An 18,425-nucleotide genomic window follows, 5' to 3' on the forward strand; every position below is an offset into this window, starting at 1 on the left:
GATATTTTTGGAACACAGTTTTTTTGGCCCAAATACCACTGCACATCAGCCAGAAATTCTCTGTAGGCAGCTTCAGTCATTTAGTAAAAAGTGCCCTAGGAGGCTGATGGTGGATCATTTTTGTACCCTGGCTCTTATTACCAACCAGTGAGAAACTAAATTAAGCAAATGTTATTTTTATAGCCCAACATGAGTTAACTAATAAAGATACACCGATCAGCCATAACATTAAAACCACCTCCTTGTTTCTACACTCACTGTCCATTTTATCAGCTCCACTTACCATATAGAAGCACTTTAAAGTTCTACAACAACCAAAAATATATCCAGCCAACAGCGCCCCGTGGGCAGCGTCCTGTGACCACTGATGAAGGTCTAGAAGGTGACCAACCAACTCAAACAGCAGCAATAGATGAGCGATCATCTCTGACTTTACATCTACAAGGTGGACACGGTATTTAAAAACTCCAGCATCGCTGCTGTGTCTGATCCACTCATACCAGCACAACACACACTAACACACCACCACCATGTCATTGTCACTGCAGTGCTGAGAATGATCCACCACCTAAATAATACCTACTCGGTGGTGGTCCTGTGGGGGTCCTGACCATTGAAGAACAGGGTGAAAGCAGGCTAAAAAGATATGTAGAGAAACAGATGGACTACAGTCAGTAATTGTAGAACTTCAATTAAAGTGCTTCTATATGGTAAGTGCAGCTGATAAAATGGACAGTGAGTGTAGAAACAAGGAGGTGGTTTTAATGTTATGGCTGATCAGTGTATATACATTAGATATAGGAGACAATATAGTGTCTTGCCCATAAAGCAGTCCATACCTGTGATAGCAGGTGGGTCATTTTTGACCAGAGAAAATGTCTACATTGCTACTAATTTTGTAATTTAAATCATTTGTGTGATGGATACTAGGGTGGCATGGTGCAGCTGGTAGAGTGTTCTGTTAACAATGGATCTTAGAAATCTTGTCTCTGGTCAGAGTCTGTGAGGAATATTGAAGAAACAGGTAGAAGGTGGACTGGCTGCTCTAAAATGTGGTGTGGGGTATTAAGAAAACTATGCAACCTCACCAGGACAGTAAAGATAGTAAAAATCAGTAATTAATGGTAAATTAATTTACCATTTTATTACTTAAATAGTAATTAATAAAGGTAATGGAATAGCTGGTACACTATTGTTTCTCTGCCCATTAGAAAAAAGGCCATGTATTTTGTCTTTACAAAACAAGCTGTGGTCTGAGCATTTCAAAGTGTTTGACAATCAACAGCACTTCTGAAGGAGTCACTGCTAGAATGGAAATCGCCAGTAATTGTAAACGTCAGGTAGAATTAAGAGAGGAATAAATAGGTTTACCTTTGTGCAGCAAATCAACAAAGCTAGAACAAGGGAAAAACAGTCACTCTTCCCAATGGGAGGCCTTCATAGTGCTGTTCTTTGAATAAGGAGGCCCTGTTGTGACAACTCCTAATTGGGGAAACATGTTCCATTAAATGAACAATGGCGTGAATGTGATTTATGATTCATGAATTGTTGTGTTATCACCATAAAATTTGTTGCATCCCTGGGTGCAGCCATGAATAACTAACCGTTTTTTCCATTAATTTTATCTAGTGTTTATATGTTATTTTCATGATAATTATTTCTTAAATAAAACAGTAGTTAACAATAAAGTAAATACTTTTCTTATTATGTTTAGTTAGATTTGAATAGTTCTGCTCTTCTGATTAGAGACTAAATAAAACAGATTAAATAAAAATATTTAATTTGATTGACCTATAATAACCATTACAGTATTGTTTTAATTATTGGTTTATTAATCTTTATCAACCATTTCATCTTGATTAGGGTCTTGATGGGTCTGAAGCCTACCCAGAAACAGTGGGTGCATGGTGAGGATATCACACATTCACATTTACTTACTCAGTCACATATGGGCGTTTTAGTGTAGCCAATACGTCTACTGATATAATTATATAAAATAGCAAATAGAGAATACAAGACATATTCCATTTAGTCCCAAAGTAAGATTAAGGAAGTACAATAGTCATGCAAATAGTATTATAAGGGCACTTGCTTTCATAATAGATGAGTGGAAAGTATTAGTCCCATCTGAACAGTATGGAAATATTCTGTGCTGATTGTAAGCCCAGCTAATGAGAAGAACTAAACTAAGACAAAAACAACTTTATTATTACAATTTTATATTAGTGAAATTAGAAGCCGTATAATTTAGTAAGTAAAATAAATATAAAAGCAGCTCCATTTAAAATGAATTTAAAAGCTAAAAGAAAGTCTCTGCCTGTTGGCCTGAGATCAGCTGCTCTGTATGTTGTTTTATAAGTGAGTTATGGCAGATTCCTCCTACTTCCTCTTAGCCTGCTTGAAGCCAGGGTTCTTGTGGGTTGCCCTCCCAGCACGCTCCTTCCACACAGCTCTATGGCGTCTTTGTCTGCTGAGCAGTGCAGTCTACAGGGAGTCTCATCTACCCCATCCCTTTTGGTGTCCAGATGTAATCCTTTCTCTACCTCACCCACTGTTAATCAGACTTGTCCATTCCGTCACTGCTTACACTTAAGTGCAGGAGCAGCTTCAAATGAATTTCAAACAGAAAGTTAAAAAATGAAATGTCTTCACAACACTACAAGGGAAGAGCAAAGACTGCATATTAAGAGTATGTTTGTTAACATAGTGGCAAACTAAAACTAGATTTACTGCACTTCAAGGCATCTTGCTCATGGTCACAGGAAAGAACATAATAGCGACAGTAGTCAGTAACGAGTGCACATCAGGGGCCCATACCATAAAAGTCTGAGGCTAAGATAATGACTGTTAGAAGTTCGTAAATCTTCAGTGTGGTCCATTGAACTGCTTTTGATCTGTGACAGTACTCTATGAAATATGTATCCAATATGAAATCAGAGAGTGCATGCGTAGCATGGGAGCCGTCGTTTACCATTCAGGCTTCTTTAGATTTTAAAGCTCTAAGGTCTTGCACTAATGTAACATCATAATCAGATGCTTATGCAACCAGACAAATTCAAGCTGTGTGCACAAGCCATGCCACTATATCATAAGCAGTCCTTTTAAATTTATCTGTTTTTATCAAAATAAAGAGGCACAAGACCCAGGAACCCCAGCTCCAGCTGTTCTGGCCCATTTACATTTCAACAGAACCACAGTTACAACAAACACAACAAGATGTTAACGGAATTCTTACTTCATTTAAGCACACTTACTGTAGATGTGATGTGTTGTTGTGACTCAGCTTTGATCATAATAAACCAGAGCATAAGCAAACAGCTCTGATAGAATGGGCCGAATTACATTCCCAGAGCCACGGAATGTTGTCTGACTTTAGTCCTGGAAATGGAAGTTACCATTCTTCATCCTTAGCAAATGTTTGGAAACTAGTCACTGTTTTTGAGTAGTTTCCACTTAACCCTCTTCAGATGATAGATTGTAACCACTGTATTAGCTAGCAACAATCTGTTATGAGAGGAAAAACAGATGAGCTTCAGATTCTTTTGAACTAGAATGGCTTTTTAGGCACAAATGATGGGAAATTCAGTAAAGATGTTTTGTTTGGTTATTTAATTATTCATTCATTTTAAACTAACATCTTTCTCCTAGTCAGGGTCATGGTGGGTTTCTTCACAGGGGGTTAATTTATCACAGCACATTTACTTGCTCCTTCAAACCTAGGGTAAACATTCATTGTCTGTTTTACCACTAGTTTATCCTAGTCAGGCTTGTGGAGGGTCCAATTCACTGGGCGAAATGTAGGAAACACCTTGATCAGAAAACCAATTTGGACACATGGAGAACATGCAACACCACACAAAAAGGACCCAGACTGCTTCATTTGAGATTCGAACCCAGGACCCACTGTGCCACCCCAAGTCAACCCAACATTGGTTAAGTAATCAGTCCTGTAATGTCCTAGAGTGGCATTCTCAGTCTCAAATTTAAATCCCATGGTGGGATTTAAAGAACACACTTGCAGCACAAAAGTCATCAAACTTCCGTGAGTTGGAGGCCTTTGCTTGAGATAAACAGGCTAAGATTCCACAAGAGACGAGTCAGAAGCTTGTTAGCAATTACCAAAATTGCTTATTAAAGGTTATCAAGGCAAAGAATGTTCCACCAAGTACTGAGACTGGGGGTTGAATAATTGTGCACATGGATACTGTCAAGAGAACCAGATGTTTTTCATTTAAACACAAAATGATGTTGACTTGTGTTCTCAGAAACTGCTTGTATGTATCAATACATCTTTTTTCTCTGTATGCATCACCATACAGACTTTAAAAGTGAGAGGGATTTAATAGTGTAGCGTCGCCACTGGGGGGCCGGCACAGGCTTTACCCAGAAAGCCTTGCGGCAGTGGTGTCTAAGCTCACCGTAGCCGTGTATCCCGTTGTTGGGAGTGGGGTGGCTGCGGTGAGGGTTGGGTAAGTAGCTTAAATGTTTGTCTGTTGTATGAATGGGTGTCTGTCCCTAAACCACTGAATGAACTGCCAAAGGCAGCTCACTTGCGGCCCTGACGCTATTCTTCCTACTCGCCGGCGCCACAATATTTCAGATTGCTGTATATTTAAAAATTCAATACTGAGTCTGTTTCATGATCATATTGATCACAACATGCTACACTGAGATCAATATATATATTTTACACAGTACTGTATGTGGCTAGCATTGATTAATGTTTTTATTGGCCACAACTCATTCTACCACAATTTTGTGTTAAAATGCGTGTTTTGGAAGACATGAAGAAACCCAAATACCCAGATGAAACCAAGGATAGCAAGTGAAACTCCTCATACAAAATGACAGGAGGACCCCAAAGTATAAGCTGCATCAAACAAATGCAGAGTACTGAATAACACTGCTAAAATGATTAAAAAGTACCATCTTCCAGTTTATTGCTGACCCCTGACCTCCTTTAGGAAGTGACATCTGCAGATGTTATGCTCTGAACCGAAGCTGTCAGAGTGAGGGTCGCTTATAGTTTTGCAAGGTGTTGTTCTGCTTTGTGGTGCAGCTGCAACCAGCTGGAGACATTTTAAAGGCTAGAAGAATAGACGTGATGTTCCGGAGTTTCTCTGAAAAAAGTAAAAGAATGCAGAAATTTTTGCTACCCAATCATAAGAGGGGTTACACGGTTGATTTGTAGGATTTACTTTTAAAAATAAGTCATCTTCCCTGACTCACTGGCGGTCATATAATATCTACACCAATGATTAATAAATCTGGACTCTGGGTTCTATGTACGCATGGAATAAATCTGTTCTGTTCTATGCATTTTTAGCATTTTAGCAACCCAGTTTTAGAAAATAGGAAATGACTAAAATAAACAATAAAGCTGCTCTTCAGCACCACTAATAGGAGCACAGATTTACAGTATAACCGTTAAGAAATTCAGCATCCAGGCTATTAAACTAAATGTTAAGCTTCTTTAGAACATATGTAATGTACAAAAAGCTTGTTTCGTACAGGTTGGCTAGCTAGCTGCTATTAGACCTTGGTTTCACAGTTTCAATTTGCATTATCATTCGAGGGTGCATCTGACTAAAATTTGGAGTGTCACAGCAAAGTGGCACTCTGAATACACTCTATATGTATGAATTGTATTATTTGATTAGCTTGGATCACCTAATGAACAATACCTGTTTTAATATCCACACAGCTCTGGTTTGTTATAGCATGTTGCACTGGACCCGTTTACCAGTTCCATAAAATGGGGAACAGACAGGAGTAATAATAGAACTATTAGCTATTTTAATAATAGCTTATTTCTTGGCCTTCTACTTAACACTTAACACTTACATTCAGTGATAGAGGTCTGAAAGAATTAAACAGATCCAGAACAAATTGTTTGTGTGCACATAACACACTACTGTTCTAAATAGTTTGTACAATAATTCCATGTGTTATGTGATTTGGGCCACTTGAAAAACAGGCAAATAACAGCTAACTGAGTAGCTTGCCTTTGTGCATAGGTGGAAAAAAGTGTGATTTCATTATTTAAGCTTTACTTATCATCATCATGTTCTGAGAAAAGTAGCCAAACTATATGATGTTCTATTTTTACCACAATTATATATAGGGTTGGTTTGTTTGTTTGTTTATTAGGATTTTAACGTCATGTTTTACACTTTTGGTTACATTCATTACAGGAACAGTAGTCACTCATTACACAAGGTTCATCAGTATGATTGAGGTTATGAGGTTATATTGAACGCAGTCATGGACAATTTTGTATTTCCAATTCACCTCACTTGCATGTCTTTGGACTGTGGGAGGAAACCGAGGGCACCCGGAGTAAACATACGCAGACACGGGGAAAACATGCTAACTCCACACAGAAAGGACCCAGACCGCCCAACCTGGGGATCGAACCCAGGACCTTCTTGCTGTGAGGCGACAGTGCTACCCACTTAGCCACCCAGGACCGCCCTATACTGTATATAGGGTAAAAGGCTAAAATACAACAAGGGTCCTGCTTACAACCACTATAAAGAAAATTTCAGGTTTCTGGGAATCCTAGTGATAGTTATAACTTAATAAATTCTCTTATAATCTTAATTTCAGATGTGATTAAAAGATTACAGAATAGCATATAAAACTGTTGATCTAGGAATTATCAGAGTGGTTTAATGCAAAAAGCTGACTGGGCTGAAAGGATGACTTTCTCTTTTTTAATTCAGTGGTATCCCAAGACTCTTATTTTATGATAAAAACTTAATTAATTTAAAATAAGGCTTCGCAAACCATTTCCCATAATTAGTTGTAAAACCTCACAGTTCAGCTCTGTGTCTGTGGTGTGATTTACAAGGCCACAAACCTCCCAGTAGGCCAAATGAAGTGCAGCTCCCTCTGTACAGTAAACATTATCATACAGTACACTCCTGTGGCCTTGTTATGAGGAAGTGATACCTTGAATAAATCTGTACACCTGTCTTGGTGCTTTACGTCTCATTTCACGTCTCTCAGCACACAGGAGCACTGAAGGTGCAGGGAGAGGCATTACATCACCTGCAGTACAAATAGAGGAGCATCCCACGCACTCTTCACTGCCTCTCACCCTGATCTCCTTCACTTTTCCTGTGCCTCTAAACTTCCAGCACATCTGGCTCTCCACATCTGTTCTGTCTCACGCTTTCTGGGTTGAGCAGCTCCCCCATCACTCATTTCTCAGACAGTCAGGTTTGATGGCAACGCAAACCTTAAAAATCAGTTGCATTACAATCAGACAATAAATCCGGCTTCTAACTATGCATGGGAGAATATGAAATGATTTATTAAATATGGACTGTAACATGGCCTTTATTGACTATTTGCTTAACAATGGGGAGAGTGAAAGAACTGAAGAATGGGAAACACATGTATTGTGCAAAATGATTTGAAACATCGAACACACTAATGGAGTGCTTCTGAATTATTTTCACTTCCATGTTTCCTTTTCTCTATGCTTATTTTGTCAAACGAGATGTGCTTGCTCACGAAATGTTTAAACTGTCTGAAACTAAATTAACAGATTAATACAGTACTGCAAATGAGCAGTGTGATTAAAATACTTCCCCGTTCTCATTTAATTTGGTTTAGAATTTAAACTGGCATGGGTCATTGTGGTTACACAGCCTATCCCACAATCATTAAATGTGGTGTGGAAATACAGCCGGGACACAAGTCAAATCATCAGAGCAAATCACAAACTGACTTATTCAATCTCTAATAGGGTGTACCACTCAAAACTTTAAACTAACGCTAGTGCAGGTACTTATTTACACCAAAAAGAATAGATATATATATAAAAAAAAAAAAAAAACCTCATTCAGTATGTAATAGACACACCACCACATGATAATCGAAACAACTCTGACTAGTAACACTGCTAAGGTCTATTGTGACTAAATCCAAACAACTCTGACTAGTAACACTACTAAGGTCTATTGTGACTAAAATGAAGTACAATGCAATAACTAGAGAGGGGTACTTTGAAGAGATAAGACAAAGGTAAAGACTCTAGATCCAAAAGATTCTAAATCCAAGATTACAAAGGACTACGCTAATTGCTACACTAATACTACACTGCTAACTGTAATGCTCACCACTACTGCTTGCTACTGCAAGATATACAATGTTAACTAATCACAGGACTAGAATTCTACAGGATAAATCACAGGACCTACCTTCTACGCTAATATAAAGGCGAACTGCTATGTTCAACAAAAGAAGCAGATAGGCTACAATAATACTTAACCAAGGAACAGAGGAAAAAAACAACTAAATAACTAATATATTAATAAATAAAACAGACAATCATGGACATACTTGGAAATCTCGGGATAGATGATGAAGTAGAAAAAAAGAAATCAGGTCTGGGATGAGCTTCAGGTGGGAATGATCAGGTGATGTGACTAAGGTCAGGTGGCATGGTGTGAAGAGCATTATGGGGCTTGTAGTTGTTACAGAGGTCAATTTAAAATAACCAGTACACTCAGTGGCATGTGTAATAACAAATGAAGAACCTAAAGTAAACCAACACTACTTGCTGTGCCACTGTGCTGCTTGTATGGACATATTTTATCAACATTTTTAATTACATTTGCATACATAAAGAAGATGACTACTTTAAATTACCCCATTTGTAAGAAAGTAAGTAAACCAGAGAGCATGTGATGCCTTGTAATCGATTACAATCAGTCCAAGGCAGTGGTCCCCAACCTTTTTTGCACCATGGACTAGTTTCATATAAGATATAATTTCACAGACTGGTGGGGGCAGGAGGATTTAAAATAAAATTATACAACAAGCCTAATAAAAAACACAAAAAGCATAATGATGGAAAATCAGTGGGAACGAGACACTCCAAGGAAAATAGTTTTTTGCTTATTTTAGCTAGTTTGTGGGCTTAATTTTCTGGTATCACGTGAAACTCGTCAAGAGGAACAAACTGATGGTATTAAAAAAGACAGTATTAAAAAAACATCTTTCAGAGTGCAATTGTCAATAAAACAGAAAAAAAATTTTTTTTATTCTTTCTGTGCGCCCCACAGACTGGTACCACTGGTCCAAGGTGTAGTCATTTTTTGTGTCCAATGTTTACTCAACCCTGTCAATGCTCAAGTAGTTAGTAAAATGAATAAATAATAAATGTATGTATGTGTTTTAATGTTATTGTTTTCATTAAAAAAATACACTTTCTATGACATAGTTTTGGATAGGATGGAGAAGTGAGGAATCAGAGAAGCAAACAGAACTAGTGCAGTGTTTCTCAGTCGTGGTGCTGGAGTTTTCCTATGCTGCATAATTTAGTATTTTTTCTGCTCTAACGTGTTGTTGTGTTGGAAGCAAAGAAAACAATAAACTGGTTCTTCATATACAGGGAATAAGAAACACTATACAAGTATAACTTATAGATTAGAGTCCAATTGAAGAAGATAGATTAGCATAATTGCCATGTGGCAGTGGAAGCACTAGTACTTGCTGGTCCAAGTCTCTGAACTGCAAATACATGAAGTAAATCTGTCATAATGAAAAGATGTTTAGTATAAAAAGCTATAGTAATAGCACGGTCGCCTCACAGCAAGAAGGTCCTGAGTTTTATTCCCAGGTAGAGTGGTCTGGGTGTATTATGTATGATGTTTGCATACACTCCCTGTGTCCATGTGGGTTTCCTCCAGCAGCTCCGGTTTCCTCCCACAGTCAAAGACATGCAGATACAAAAATAAAAATACAAAAGTGTGTGTGTGCCCTGTGATGGACTGGCGACTTGTCCAGGGTGTTTCCTGCCTTTCATCCAGGAACTGAACTCATGGTGACCCCGATTAGGATTAAGCGGTGATAAAACAGACAATGAATTAATGCATTAATTTTAAAAGGTACATGTAAAAGCAAATAAAATTGCCATATTTAATGAACTGGAAACAGTTCAGTGTGTGCACAAACTAAGAGCAGAGTAATTTATTATAACAATACAGAGAAAACAAATCTTGTGTTTGTATTAGAACATAAGGCGTTTCTATAGACCAACTGGCTTCCTCCTGTAACAGTGCAGATTCTACAAAAATAACTCCTTATGATCAAGTAAAGAAAGACTGATTCAATAAAGAAAGTTGAAGTAAAACCACTAAGACACGATCCTCTCAGCATTCATTATGTAGAAAATATTTTCAGACAGTTTATTATAAAAATATAAATGTTTCCACTACAAATCATTTGACACTAGTAGACAAGGTCATCTACATTTGCATACCAATTTGTATCTGGACACATCCCCCCCCCCCCCCCCCCCACACACACATACATACACACACAGGCGCTCAAACCACTCTAAGAGAAGAGTAGAGGAGGACAGGTTGGAAAACAGTATTGCTCCTTAAAAGTCATGTTTCATAAAGTAAAATGCACAACACTGATAATGTAATCACATAACCATGTCATAACTTACTGAATGCTACAAATAAAAACACTCAAATTAGCACGGTATACTGTCTGTTATCAAATAAATAGATCAATACCGTTTTGTAAAGTAGAAAAAAAAACAAATATGATACAAAATAGCATAAAATATAATACAAAGTTTTTGCTTTTTTAAAGTCAGAACACATTTTCTTCATTCTTTTATACATACAAACATTTGTACAAAAGGATGGCCGGGTAAGTTAAACATTGCTATTATTACAGGTGCTGTATACATATGTACATGCTAAGAACAAAAACATTTACAGACAAATTGAAGAGAAGAAGGAAGAACTAAAATATCAGTTCAAGTGGTATAAAGTGATGCTATTTCAAGAAAACCCCTGTTTGCACAAATAGGCTTTTTCCAAATTACTGAGCTGTATAAGTCATGTAATGATGCACTGATAAAACACAACAATAGCAATAACAGGAAGTTTATAATAACGTCCTTTTCTTAGCCCATGATTTCTGTTTATGTTGGCAGGCAGAAAACAAATCAAAGATAAAATTACACTGAATATTTTGGGTCGCTGGTTGAATGGTTAATAGTTCTCAGTTTCCTTTTGCTATTTAAACTGAATGTGGGTGGTGCATCCTGAGCTTTTGTAGTAGCTTTGACATTGTTCCTGAAGCACTTCCCCTCAAATATCTTAGTGAAGGTTTATACATCTTTAACGCAGGAATTATTATGCCATGTTTTTTTTACTGAGCTCCTTAATTCCTGGCATATTTAAATCTATCAATTCTGGGCTACAGTACTGTCTAGACATATGAAAACTATGCTAATGTTTAATAATGTTCCAAAAATATTATTATATTTCTTTAAGTAATCTCTGAAGGTAGTTGTTTAGAAGAAATACACATACAAATACATTTTGAAATTAAATTAATGTTTCTGATTTCTTCCATTTTTGAAAATATTCAGGTACCAGAACTTTTAGTTATTGGTTTATATCAATGGACATAATCTCACGGCTACAAAACCACCTCTCTGCAAGCATGTTATTAATATGTGGGTGGGTGGCTTTTGTTGAAGTGCAAGGTCTGCCTTAATTATAGTTGACATTAAACATGTTTACAGCATAAAATATAGCAGAAGATCATCTGAATGTGCCAAAACATTATAACACCCTGTTTAATGTTTGGGGGACAGTGGTAGCCTAGTGGGTAGGGTTTTGGGCGATCAACTGAAAGGTTGAGAGTTCGATTCCCAGCTTTGCCATGCAGCCACTGTTGGGCCCTTGAGCAAGGCCCATAACCCTCTCTGCTCCAGGGGCGTCGTACAATGGCTGACCCTTCGCTCTGACCCCAGCTTCCAAATAAGCTGGGATATGCGAAGAAAGATTTTCATTGTACTGTACACCTGTATATGTACTGTACATATGACAAATAAAGGCATTCTGTTCTATGATATTGATATGTTGTCAAACAGCTTTGACATGGCTCCACAAGACAATTGAACGGGTCCTTAGGTATCTAGTTAGGCCATCCTGGTGCCATCTCCTGTGGGTAAATGATTCCTGGGGTGGGTAATCCCCCACAGATGCCTGTGAGCACCCCTTGCTGTTTTCGCGATACTTCAACCTGGCTTCAATCATCTGGCTATAATGATTTGGCTCTTATCAAAGTCACTCAGGTCTTTATGCCTGGCCATATCTGCTGCATTAATAACATGCTCTATGCATGATCTCTGCCTAATCATCAGCCTGATATTTCATTTATCCCTGACCTTGACATGCACATGTTACAAATAGGGGTGTTTTGGCTCCTTAGCATATTTTAAATATCAATCCAGCACTGCAGACCAATTTCAACTCGGAAACCATTACTCATTACTGGATTAATGAACCCCTAGTAAATGCTCACGTTTAATTGCAGATATTGTCATGATAAAAGTAGTTTTAGATGTTTTTTTTCACCACAAAAAACCTGTTGGCTTTAAGTGGCATAAAGATTCCAATTATGAAGTACATTCACAGTCTGAAGGTTTACACTGACTCCTAATTTCAGTTATCTTATTTTATAATAGTTCATCAAATAAACTGCTTAGCGTGTCATCTCCTCAGAAATTGCTAGAACATCAAATTGCCTTTCATCAGACAGTCCTACTTTTACAGCCAAGTGCACTGTTGTTTCTCTTATTTTGCTGCGAAATGTTAAAATTAAAGGCATCTCTACTGGCAGCTGCTTCCATTTAGCTAAGACATACTCAATCCTACATGACCACAAAAGACCAGTGAGGCATGCTGAAGAAACAGGTCTTGACTTAATTTCTCCCACCCTAAACAAAAGAGGATACTTTGCAATGTTTTTTTATACTAAAAGCATTTTTCACCCTTCTGTCATAAGAGCTTTTTGTGTGGTATCCCAAAGGCTCATTATGGCTCCATCTTGCTCATCATATGACACTCTGTGTCACTGAGACCTATGATAAGTAGGGAGCTTACAGGAGTCCCCGATCCAGGGCACATTCTCTTTCTTTTTACATAAGGCAACACATCCATATAAAGGCATCCTTTCACCAGGAGCGTTGCTCTGCTATGCCCTGATAACCTTATGTTATAGTTTCTACTTTCTCTAAAACGTAATTCCTGTCTGATAAAGCCACAAGCAGCGACAGTCTCTTGAATTTCTCTCTCATGCCTGATTTTATTTAGATATTTGTTCGTTTTTAGACAGGAACCGGGCCGTTCTTCGTATGTGTTTCAAGTGCTTTGATGCTGCTGACAATCTTCTTCTGAGGTCCAACGATTGTTACGCCAACTTTCTTAAATTCCCTGTGAGATACATGAGAAAAAAATCAGAAAGAAAACATGATTAACAAGTGCAAATCTTCTCTAAGTCACTGTTTTGCCACAATTTGTCACATTCATTAAAAACACAGTGAAACAGGTTTTAATGATCTGGTTTGAACACTACGATTAAGAGCAGCACATTATTCTTTACTTTCCTTCATGCATTACGAAGCAGAGTTTACACAGTACACTCACCATTACTAATATTGCACATTAATCATCTCATACACACAGTGTTAGGTTTGCATTGTTTTTTGTTTTAACTGTGAACTTTAGACTTCTAAATTAGTAGCACTGCAGGAAAGAGGTCTTCAGCGAGATGTTTCAAACATACAGTCACACCTCAAGCTTTGTTATCTTACACATCATCATAGCATATTAGTAAAAGCAGATTAAAGTTAGAATTTGCATAGTTAATACATAATATTAAATTAGGCAGCGGGTGCAGTCAGTGTCTTGTACAATCTTGAAAACATCAGTGAAAGCAAAAGCTTAAGGAAGCAGTCAGCACTCAGCGAACCGGGATCAAAACCCACCGTCCACACTGCACGGCCTAAAGGGTCGTAATTCCCATGGATGGCTCCCACTCAGGACAAGTGGCAGCAGGGCTAATCTCAGCCAGGCAGATTCTATGGACAAAGCAAACCTTTAGACTGACTACCACTCTTTCTGTCTGGAACGCAAGTCTCATCATTTACAGCGGAAAAGAGTAAGAAAAAACTAAACTGTGCTGCATGAAAAGGAATTTAATAACTGTAAACAGAACACTATTGGTAAATGCTAAAGCATAATCAATACTGTAATAAGACAGGTCTGGGATAACCAACACAGTTGTAAAAATGGTTGTGTATTTATGTAAATAATTTACACTTTATGGCCGAAAGTGTGTGGACACCTCACACCTCTGTGTATGAAATCAATTATTATAAATGTATAACACTTCTTGGCAACACTTTAGGAAAGGCCATTTTCTGTTCCAGCATAATTTTCCACACCAGCAAGGCCTATAAAGACATAGTTTAAAGGTGTGGAAGAACTCCAGTGACCTGCACAGAGCCCTGACCTCAACCCCACTGAACATAGTTGGGATGAATTCTCATCCAACATGAGTGCCTGACCTCACCAATGCTTTTTTGACTATATAGGCACTAACTGTCACAGTGACAGTCAAAAGCCTTGTGCAAAGCCTGTCCAGAAAAGCAGAGGTTGTTAAATCTGTGAATGTTGAGCCAGCTCTACATTAATGGAATGGTATGTTGAACAAGCTTATGGTCGAGTGTTTACATACTTTCGGTCATAGAGTGAATGTCAAATTTTAAAAGCTCATCTATGGACTAATATTTACTTAATCCAGCAAGTTCATTATAAGTACTTAATATATATAATATATATATATATATTAGGGGAGAATATATATATATATATTCTCCCCTAATATAGTCAGGTCCAATTACCCTGATTGCATCCTCCACTGATTCAACCCTCCACCGCTGACTGAGGACGCTTCTCAACTGACACACGCCCCTTCTGACACATACGGTAACCAGATATAAAGATCAAACCTGGGTATCTGGGGTTGTCCAGCCAAGACAATGTGTCATTGTACCACCCTATTCTTGGCTCCAATATTTGGAAAATATTTGTTTATTGTATTATGGGTGCAATTAGACTCACCGCAATAATAAACATTCACAACAGTTTAGTTTGGTTTGCTGAAGCTTTTGCTAAAAAATCTAGAGGATAAATGTAATAAGAAGATAAAAAGGTCTAGCACTGTATAGCAGAAGTTTCAAACATGTCATACTATAAAAATAATATACCAATTCAATGCAAACTCAAACTACAGCACATACAGTATTAACAATCTAATGATCCTTAAGCTGAGGCTAATTTGTCTGGATAATGAACAGCTTATTTGTTTACAGTTTTAAACAGAAGGTTCAGTTTTCTCCAGTCCTTACAGATAGCACTGTACAGTTCACTCCCCATGAAAGTCTGAGCTGCAAGGAAACAATCTGCATGTTCAGCCACCCTTTCTAGGTCATGAGTATGGGAGAGAATTTCCTACGCTATTTGCATGTGATTATTTATCTGACATCTGAACCAAAGATACACATACAGCATTCTCACAGGCTGGCGTTTCACTGTTTAGCTGCTTCCTCCAGAGAGCACGGCACAGTACAGGAAACCCACTGCTACAGGCTCCTGCCTTTGATCATGCTGATTATGAATGTCACATTATTTACACTGTCAAATACCTTATCAATTAAGTGTGTGTGTGTGGGGGGGGGTTTGTCTCAGATGCTTTTCAGGCTAGAAGAAAATCTCTTGCCAGCTACTACACGGCTTTCCCAGATGCAGAAGCGACCACATTTGAAGGATGTGAACCAGCGCTGGGATTGATGTTATAATGGGGGCCGATTTGTAAATAAGATTCTTGTTCTGTTGAGTGTTTTTGGGTGGTCAGAGCATCCAGTTTACACACAAAAAGGACCACACTTGTGTTTCCTGTCTGACTTGCTGGAAGATTGCTGAATGTTTGCCTCTATGTGACAGACTTGTTAAAAAAGTTGTTGTATTTCAGCTGGATTTTTTTATTGCAGACACTATAGCTGGTACTGACGAGGGATGCCTAAACAGTTAAACATCTGTAACAACTCCTGTTTACCTCTGCTTCACTCAAGTCATCACAGAAGCGCTGCATTTTAAATACGATTATGTTTTTCATGCAAAACTATACGATGCTAGTTTACATTTAGACAAAATGTGGACCATATGTTAGTATGAGAGGAGTAAAATAAACGCCTTACTCTGCAGAAGTCTTGGGTAGTGTGTCACAGGAGCTGTAGCTGACCCCACTGAAGGCTTCTTTACAGGGCAGCGTTCTGGCACTTTCCAGCCAGTGACCCATACTGCTGAACGATGTGATGTCTGTGCTGTTTCGGTCCAGAAGCTGATTAACAGGCCTGAAAGAAGCAGAAAGCGTAAGAGTAAAACCTCTCTGTTCTTTGAAAAATAGTTATTACTGAGTGCATCTTCAGTAATCAGGTTATCCTGATCAGCCATACAGTGGCTGCAGAGGCTACCCCAAATCCACTGGATGCAAAATGACAGCACAACATGTACAGAGCATAATTTCATCTCCTATTTTTACCTAGGAAAGAATCGAGCAGTCAATTCAGCTACAGGTTTTAACTTAAAGAAAACACACAGTAACCAGATATAAAGATCAAACCTGGGTACCTGGGGATGTCCAGCCAAGACAATGTGTTACTGTACCACCTAATGCAATTAGTATTATTATTATTTTAATTATAAAGTAAAAAATATTGTGTCAATGACTCCAAAAAACCATTTAACATCAAGAGTACATGTGTAGTGTTACAATCTAGTTACACCACACCTGAAATGACCAGGTATAGATAAGCTTGGGTCTTTGCTTTCTAGTGTTGAGTCAATTTAAAAAAATCCTAGGTAAAGCTGACTATTTATTTTAATTTTTTTTTAATTTTTTTTTTTACCAAACACTCGATTATTTGTAACAGAGCTGAAATGCACCTTGCTGCTGAAAGTTTGAGGCGGATACCCACTCACCTGTAAGAACAGAAATAGAACCCAATTGCAGATATCTAATCATGGTAAAACAATACTATGGCTGAAAAGCAAAAAACTGCAAATGAACAAGTGGCCAAAATACGAATAAAATGGATAGAAAAGGGCTAGTGCAGAAATGAGAAACTGGATGTCACAATATGACTATGTCTACTGGTCGGTCGTCTACTCCAGACAATATGTGAGTGGAACTCCTACCACACTAATTTGCTTTACCCTGCTCATGACCATGGCTTTACGGGTGAATCCAATTCAAGAAAACGGATGTCACACCACCTCTTGGGTAATTCGCTCTTCCAGAATCAAGCATGGACTGTTGAGCAGTTAAAGTTTTGGGTTAAGCAAGAATAGGCAAAAATGTACTTGCAGAACTACAACCATTAGTGCCCTTAATTCCCAAGCAATTAAAACAGTAGTTAAGTGTAATTAGGAAAGGAGATGTAACACAGTGGAAAACATACCTCTGTTCCAACCTGAGTGTATAAAAATATGGTATAAGAAGTGTTTTATCGTACTTTGACAAATGCCTCGACTTCAACTGATATAGGGCTTGTATATAAAGTATTAAGTTACATTTAGCTATTTGACTTTGTGTCAGGGTTGAGTCAGGCTTGTTCAGTTTACTGTGTCGGGGTACCGAGGAGTTCAGAATCTTGGCGCTAGTGTGCTAGTGGCTTATCCCGCTGCGCCACCTGGGCACCCAAATTCTTTGCATTTTTTATATCTTTTGTATTTTTAATATCATTTGTATATGTAATTTTAAAATGGCGAAACAACACAACTAAAAAACACTTCATTTATTTACCATAGCTAATGCTTGCATAAGAGTAAGATATTTTAAAATTAGTAGTGTTTTATAAATTTTAACTCTTTAAACTTTTTTACCTCTCTAGGCTTGCTTCAATCTCTTTATTATGCAAGTATTTTTTTTTTCATACAATGGCTCCTTCACTGAGAAGCGCTGGATATTTGGTGTTGGTGTTTCCGCTGCAGTGCTACCTCAATATACTAAAAGACAGTCTTTTCATTTTCCATTCCCAGATTTAAACAGTTGTAGTTTTTAAATGCGTCCTACTGTGCAGTTGTTTGTACAAGTAATATTTTATGGTTTACCAAGATCTGGGTCAGAGTGTGTGAGACCCTTATAGAGTTTCCTGACCCCTAAACTGAGCACTTACCCGACCAAGTATACCAGTGAACTGAAAATGACCTGTACTTCTTTCTTGTGTTTGATCCGGTGGTGTATTGTCGAATGGCACACTAAATTCTTAACAAAAAACCCATAAGAAACAGGACAATATCTAAACATAAAAAAAAAACAGCTTTGTTGTTAGGAATGGACATAATAGCCTTAAACCCCTGTGGCTCAAAAACTGCTGGCTCCGTGACTCTTTCTCTCAGCATGAGTGCAAAAGACACATGGGACAAAACGGGGTAAACAATCGCCTCTCTGTCTTTTCCCTTTTTCCCTTATTCTTTCCTTATTCTCTCCCTATTGGTGTAGTGACCTCTAAATAACTGCGGCTGCGTAGT

General features: G+C 38.0%; 1 protein-coding gene and 1 long non-coding RNA gene across 2 annotated transcripts in view; one reads left to right on the forward strand and one right to left on the reverse strand.

Annotated features, from left to right (window-relative positions):
• LOC134324656 (uncharacterized) overlaps positions 1–16,020 on the forward strand; it is a 32,369-nt gene extending 16,349 nt beyond the window's left edge. The window contains exon 5 of the long non-coding RNA XR_010014210.1: positions 15,884–16,020. This is a non-coding gene — a long non-coding RNA (uncharacterized LOC134324656). The remainder of the gene's footprint in view (positions 1–15,883) is intronic.
• The window catches only part of epha3 (eph receptor A3), a 126,785-nt gene continuing 120,908 nt past the window's right edge, over positions 12,549–18,425 (reverse strand). The window contains exons 16-17 of the mRNA XM_063006562.1: positions 16,091–16,246; positions 12,549–13,262 (exon numbers count right to left, since the gene is read on the reverse strand). Coding sequence (XP_062862632.1) covers positions 13,157–13,262; positions 16,091–16,246 — 262 coding nt within the window. The 3' untranslated portion in view covers positions 12,549–13,156. The remainder of the gene's footprint in view (positions 13,263–16,090; positions 16,247–18,425) is intronic.

Source organism: Trichomycterus rosablanca, chromosome 12 (genome assembly GCF_030014385.1).
Source record: "Trichomycterus rosablanca isolate fTriRos1 chromosome 12, fTriRos1.hap1, whole genome shotgun sequence".
NCBI lineage: Eukaryota > Metazoa > Chordata > Actinopteri > Siluriformes > Trichomycteridae > Trichomycterus > Trichomycterus rosablanca.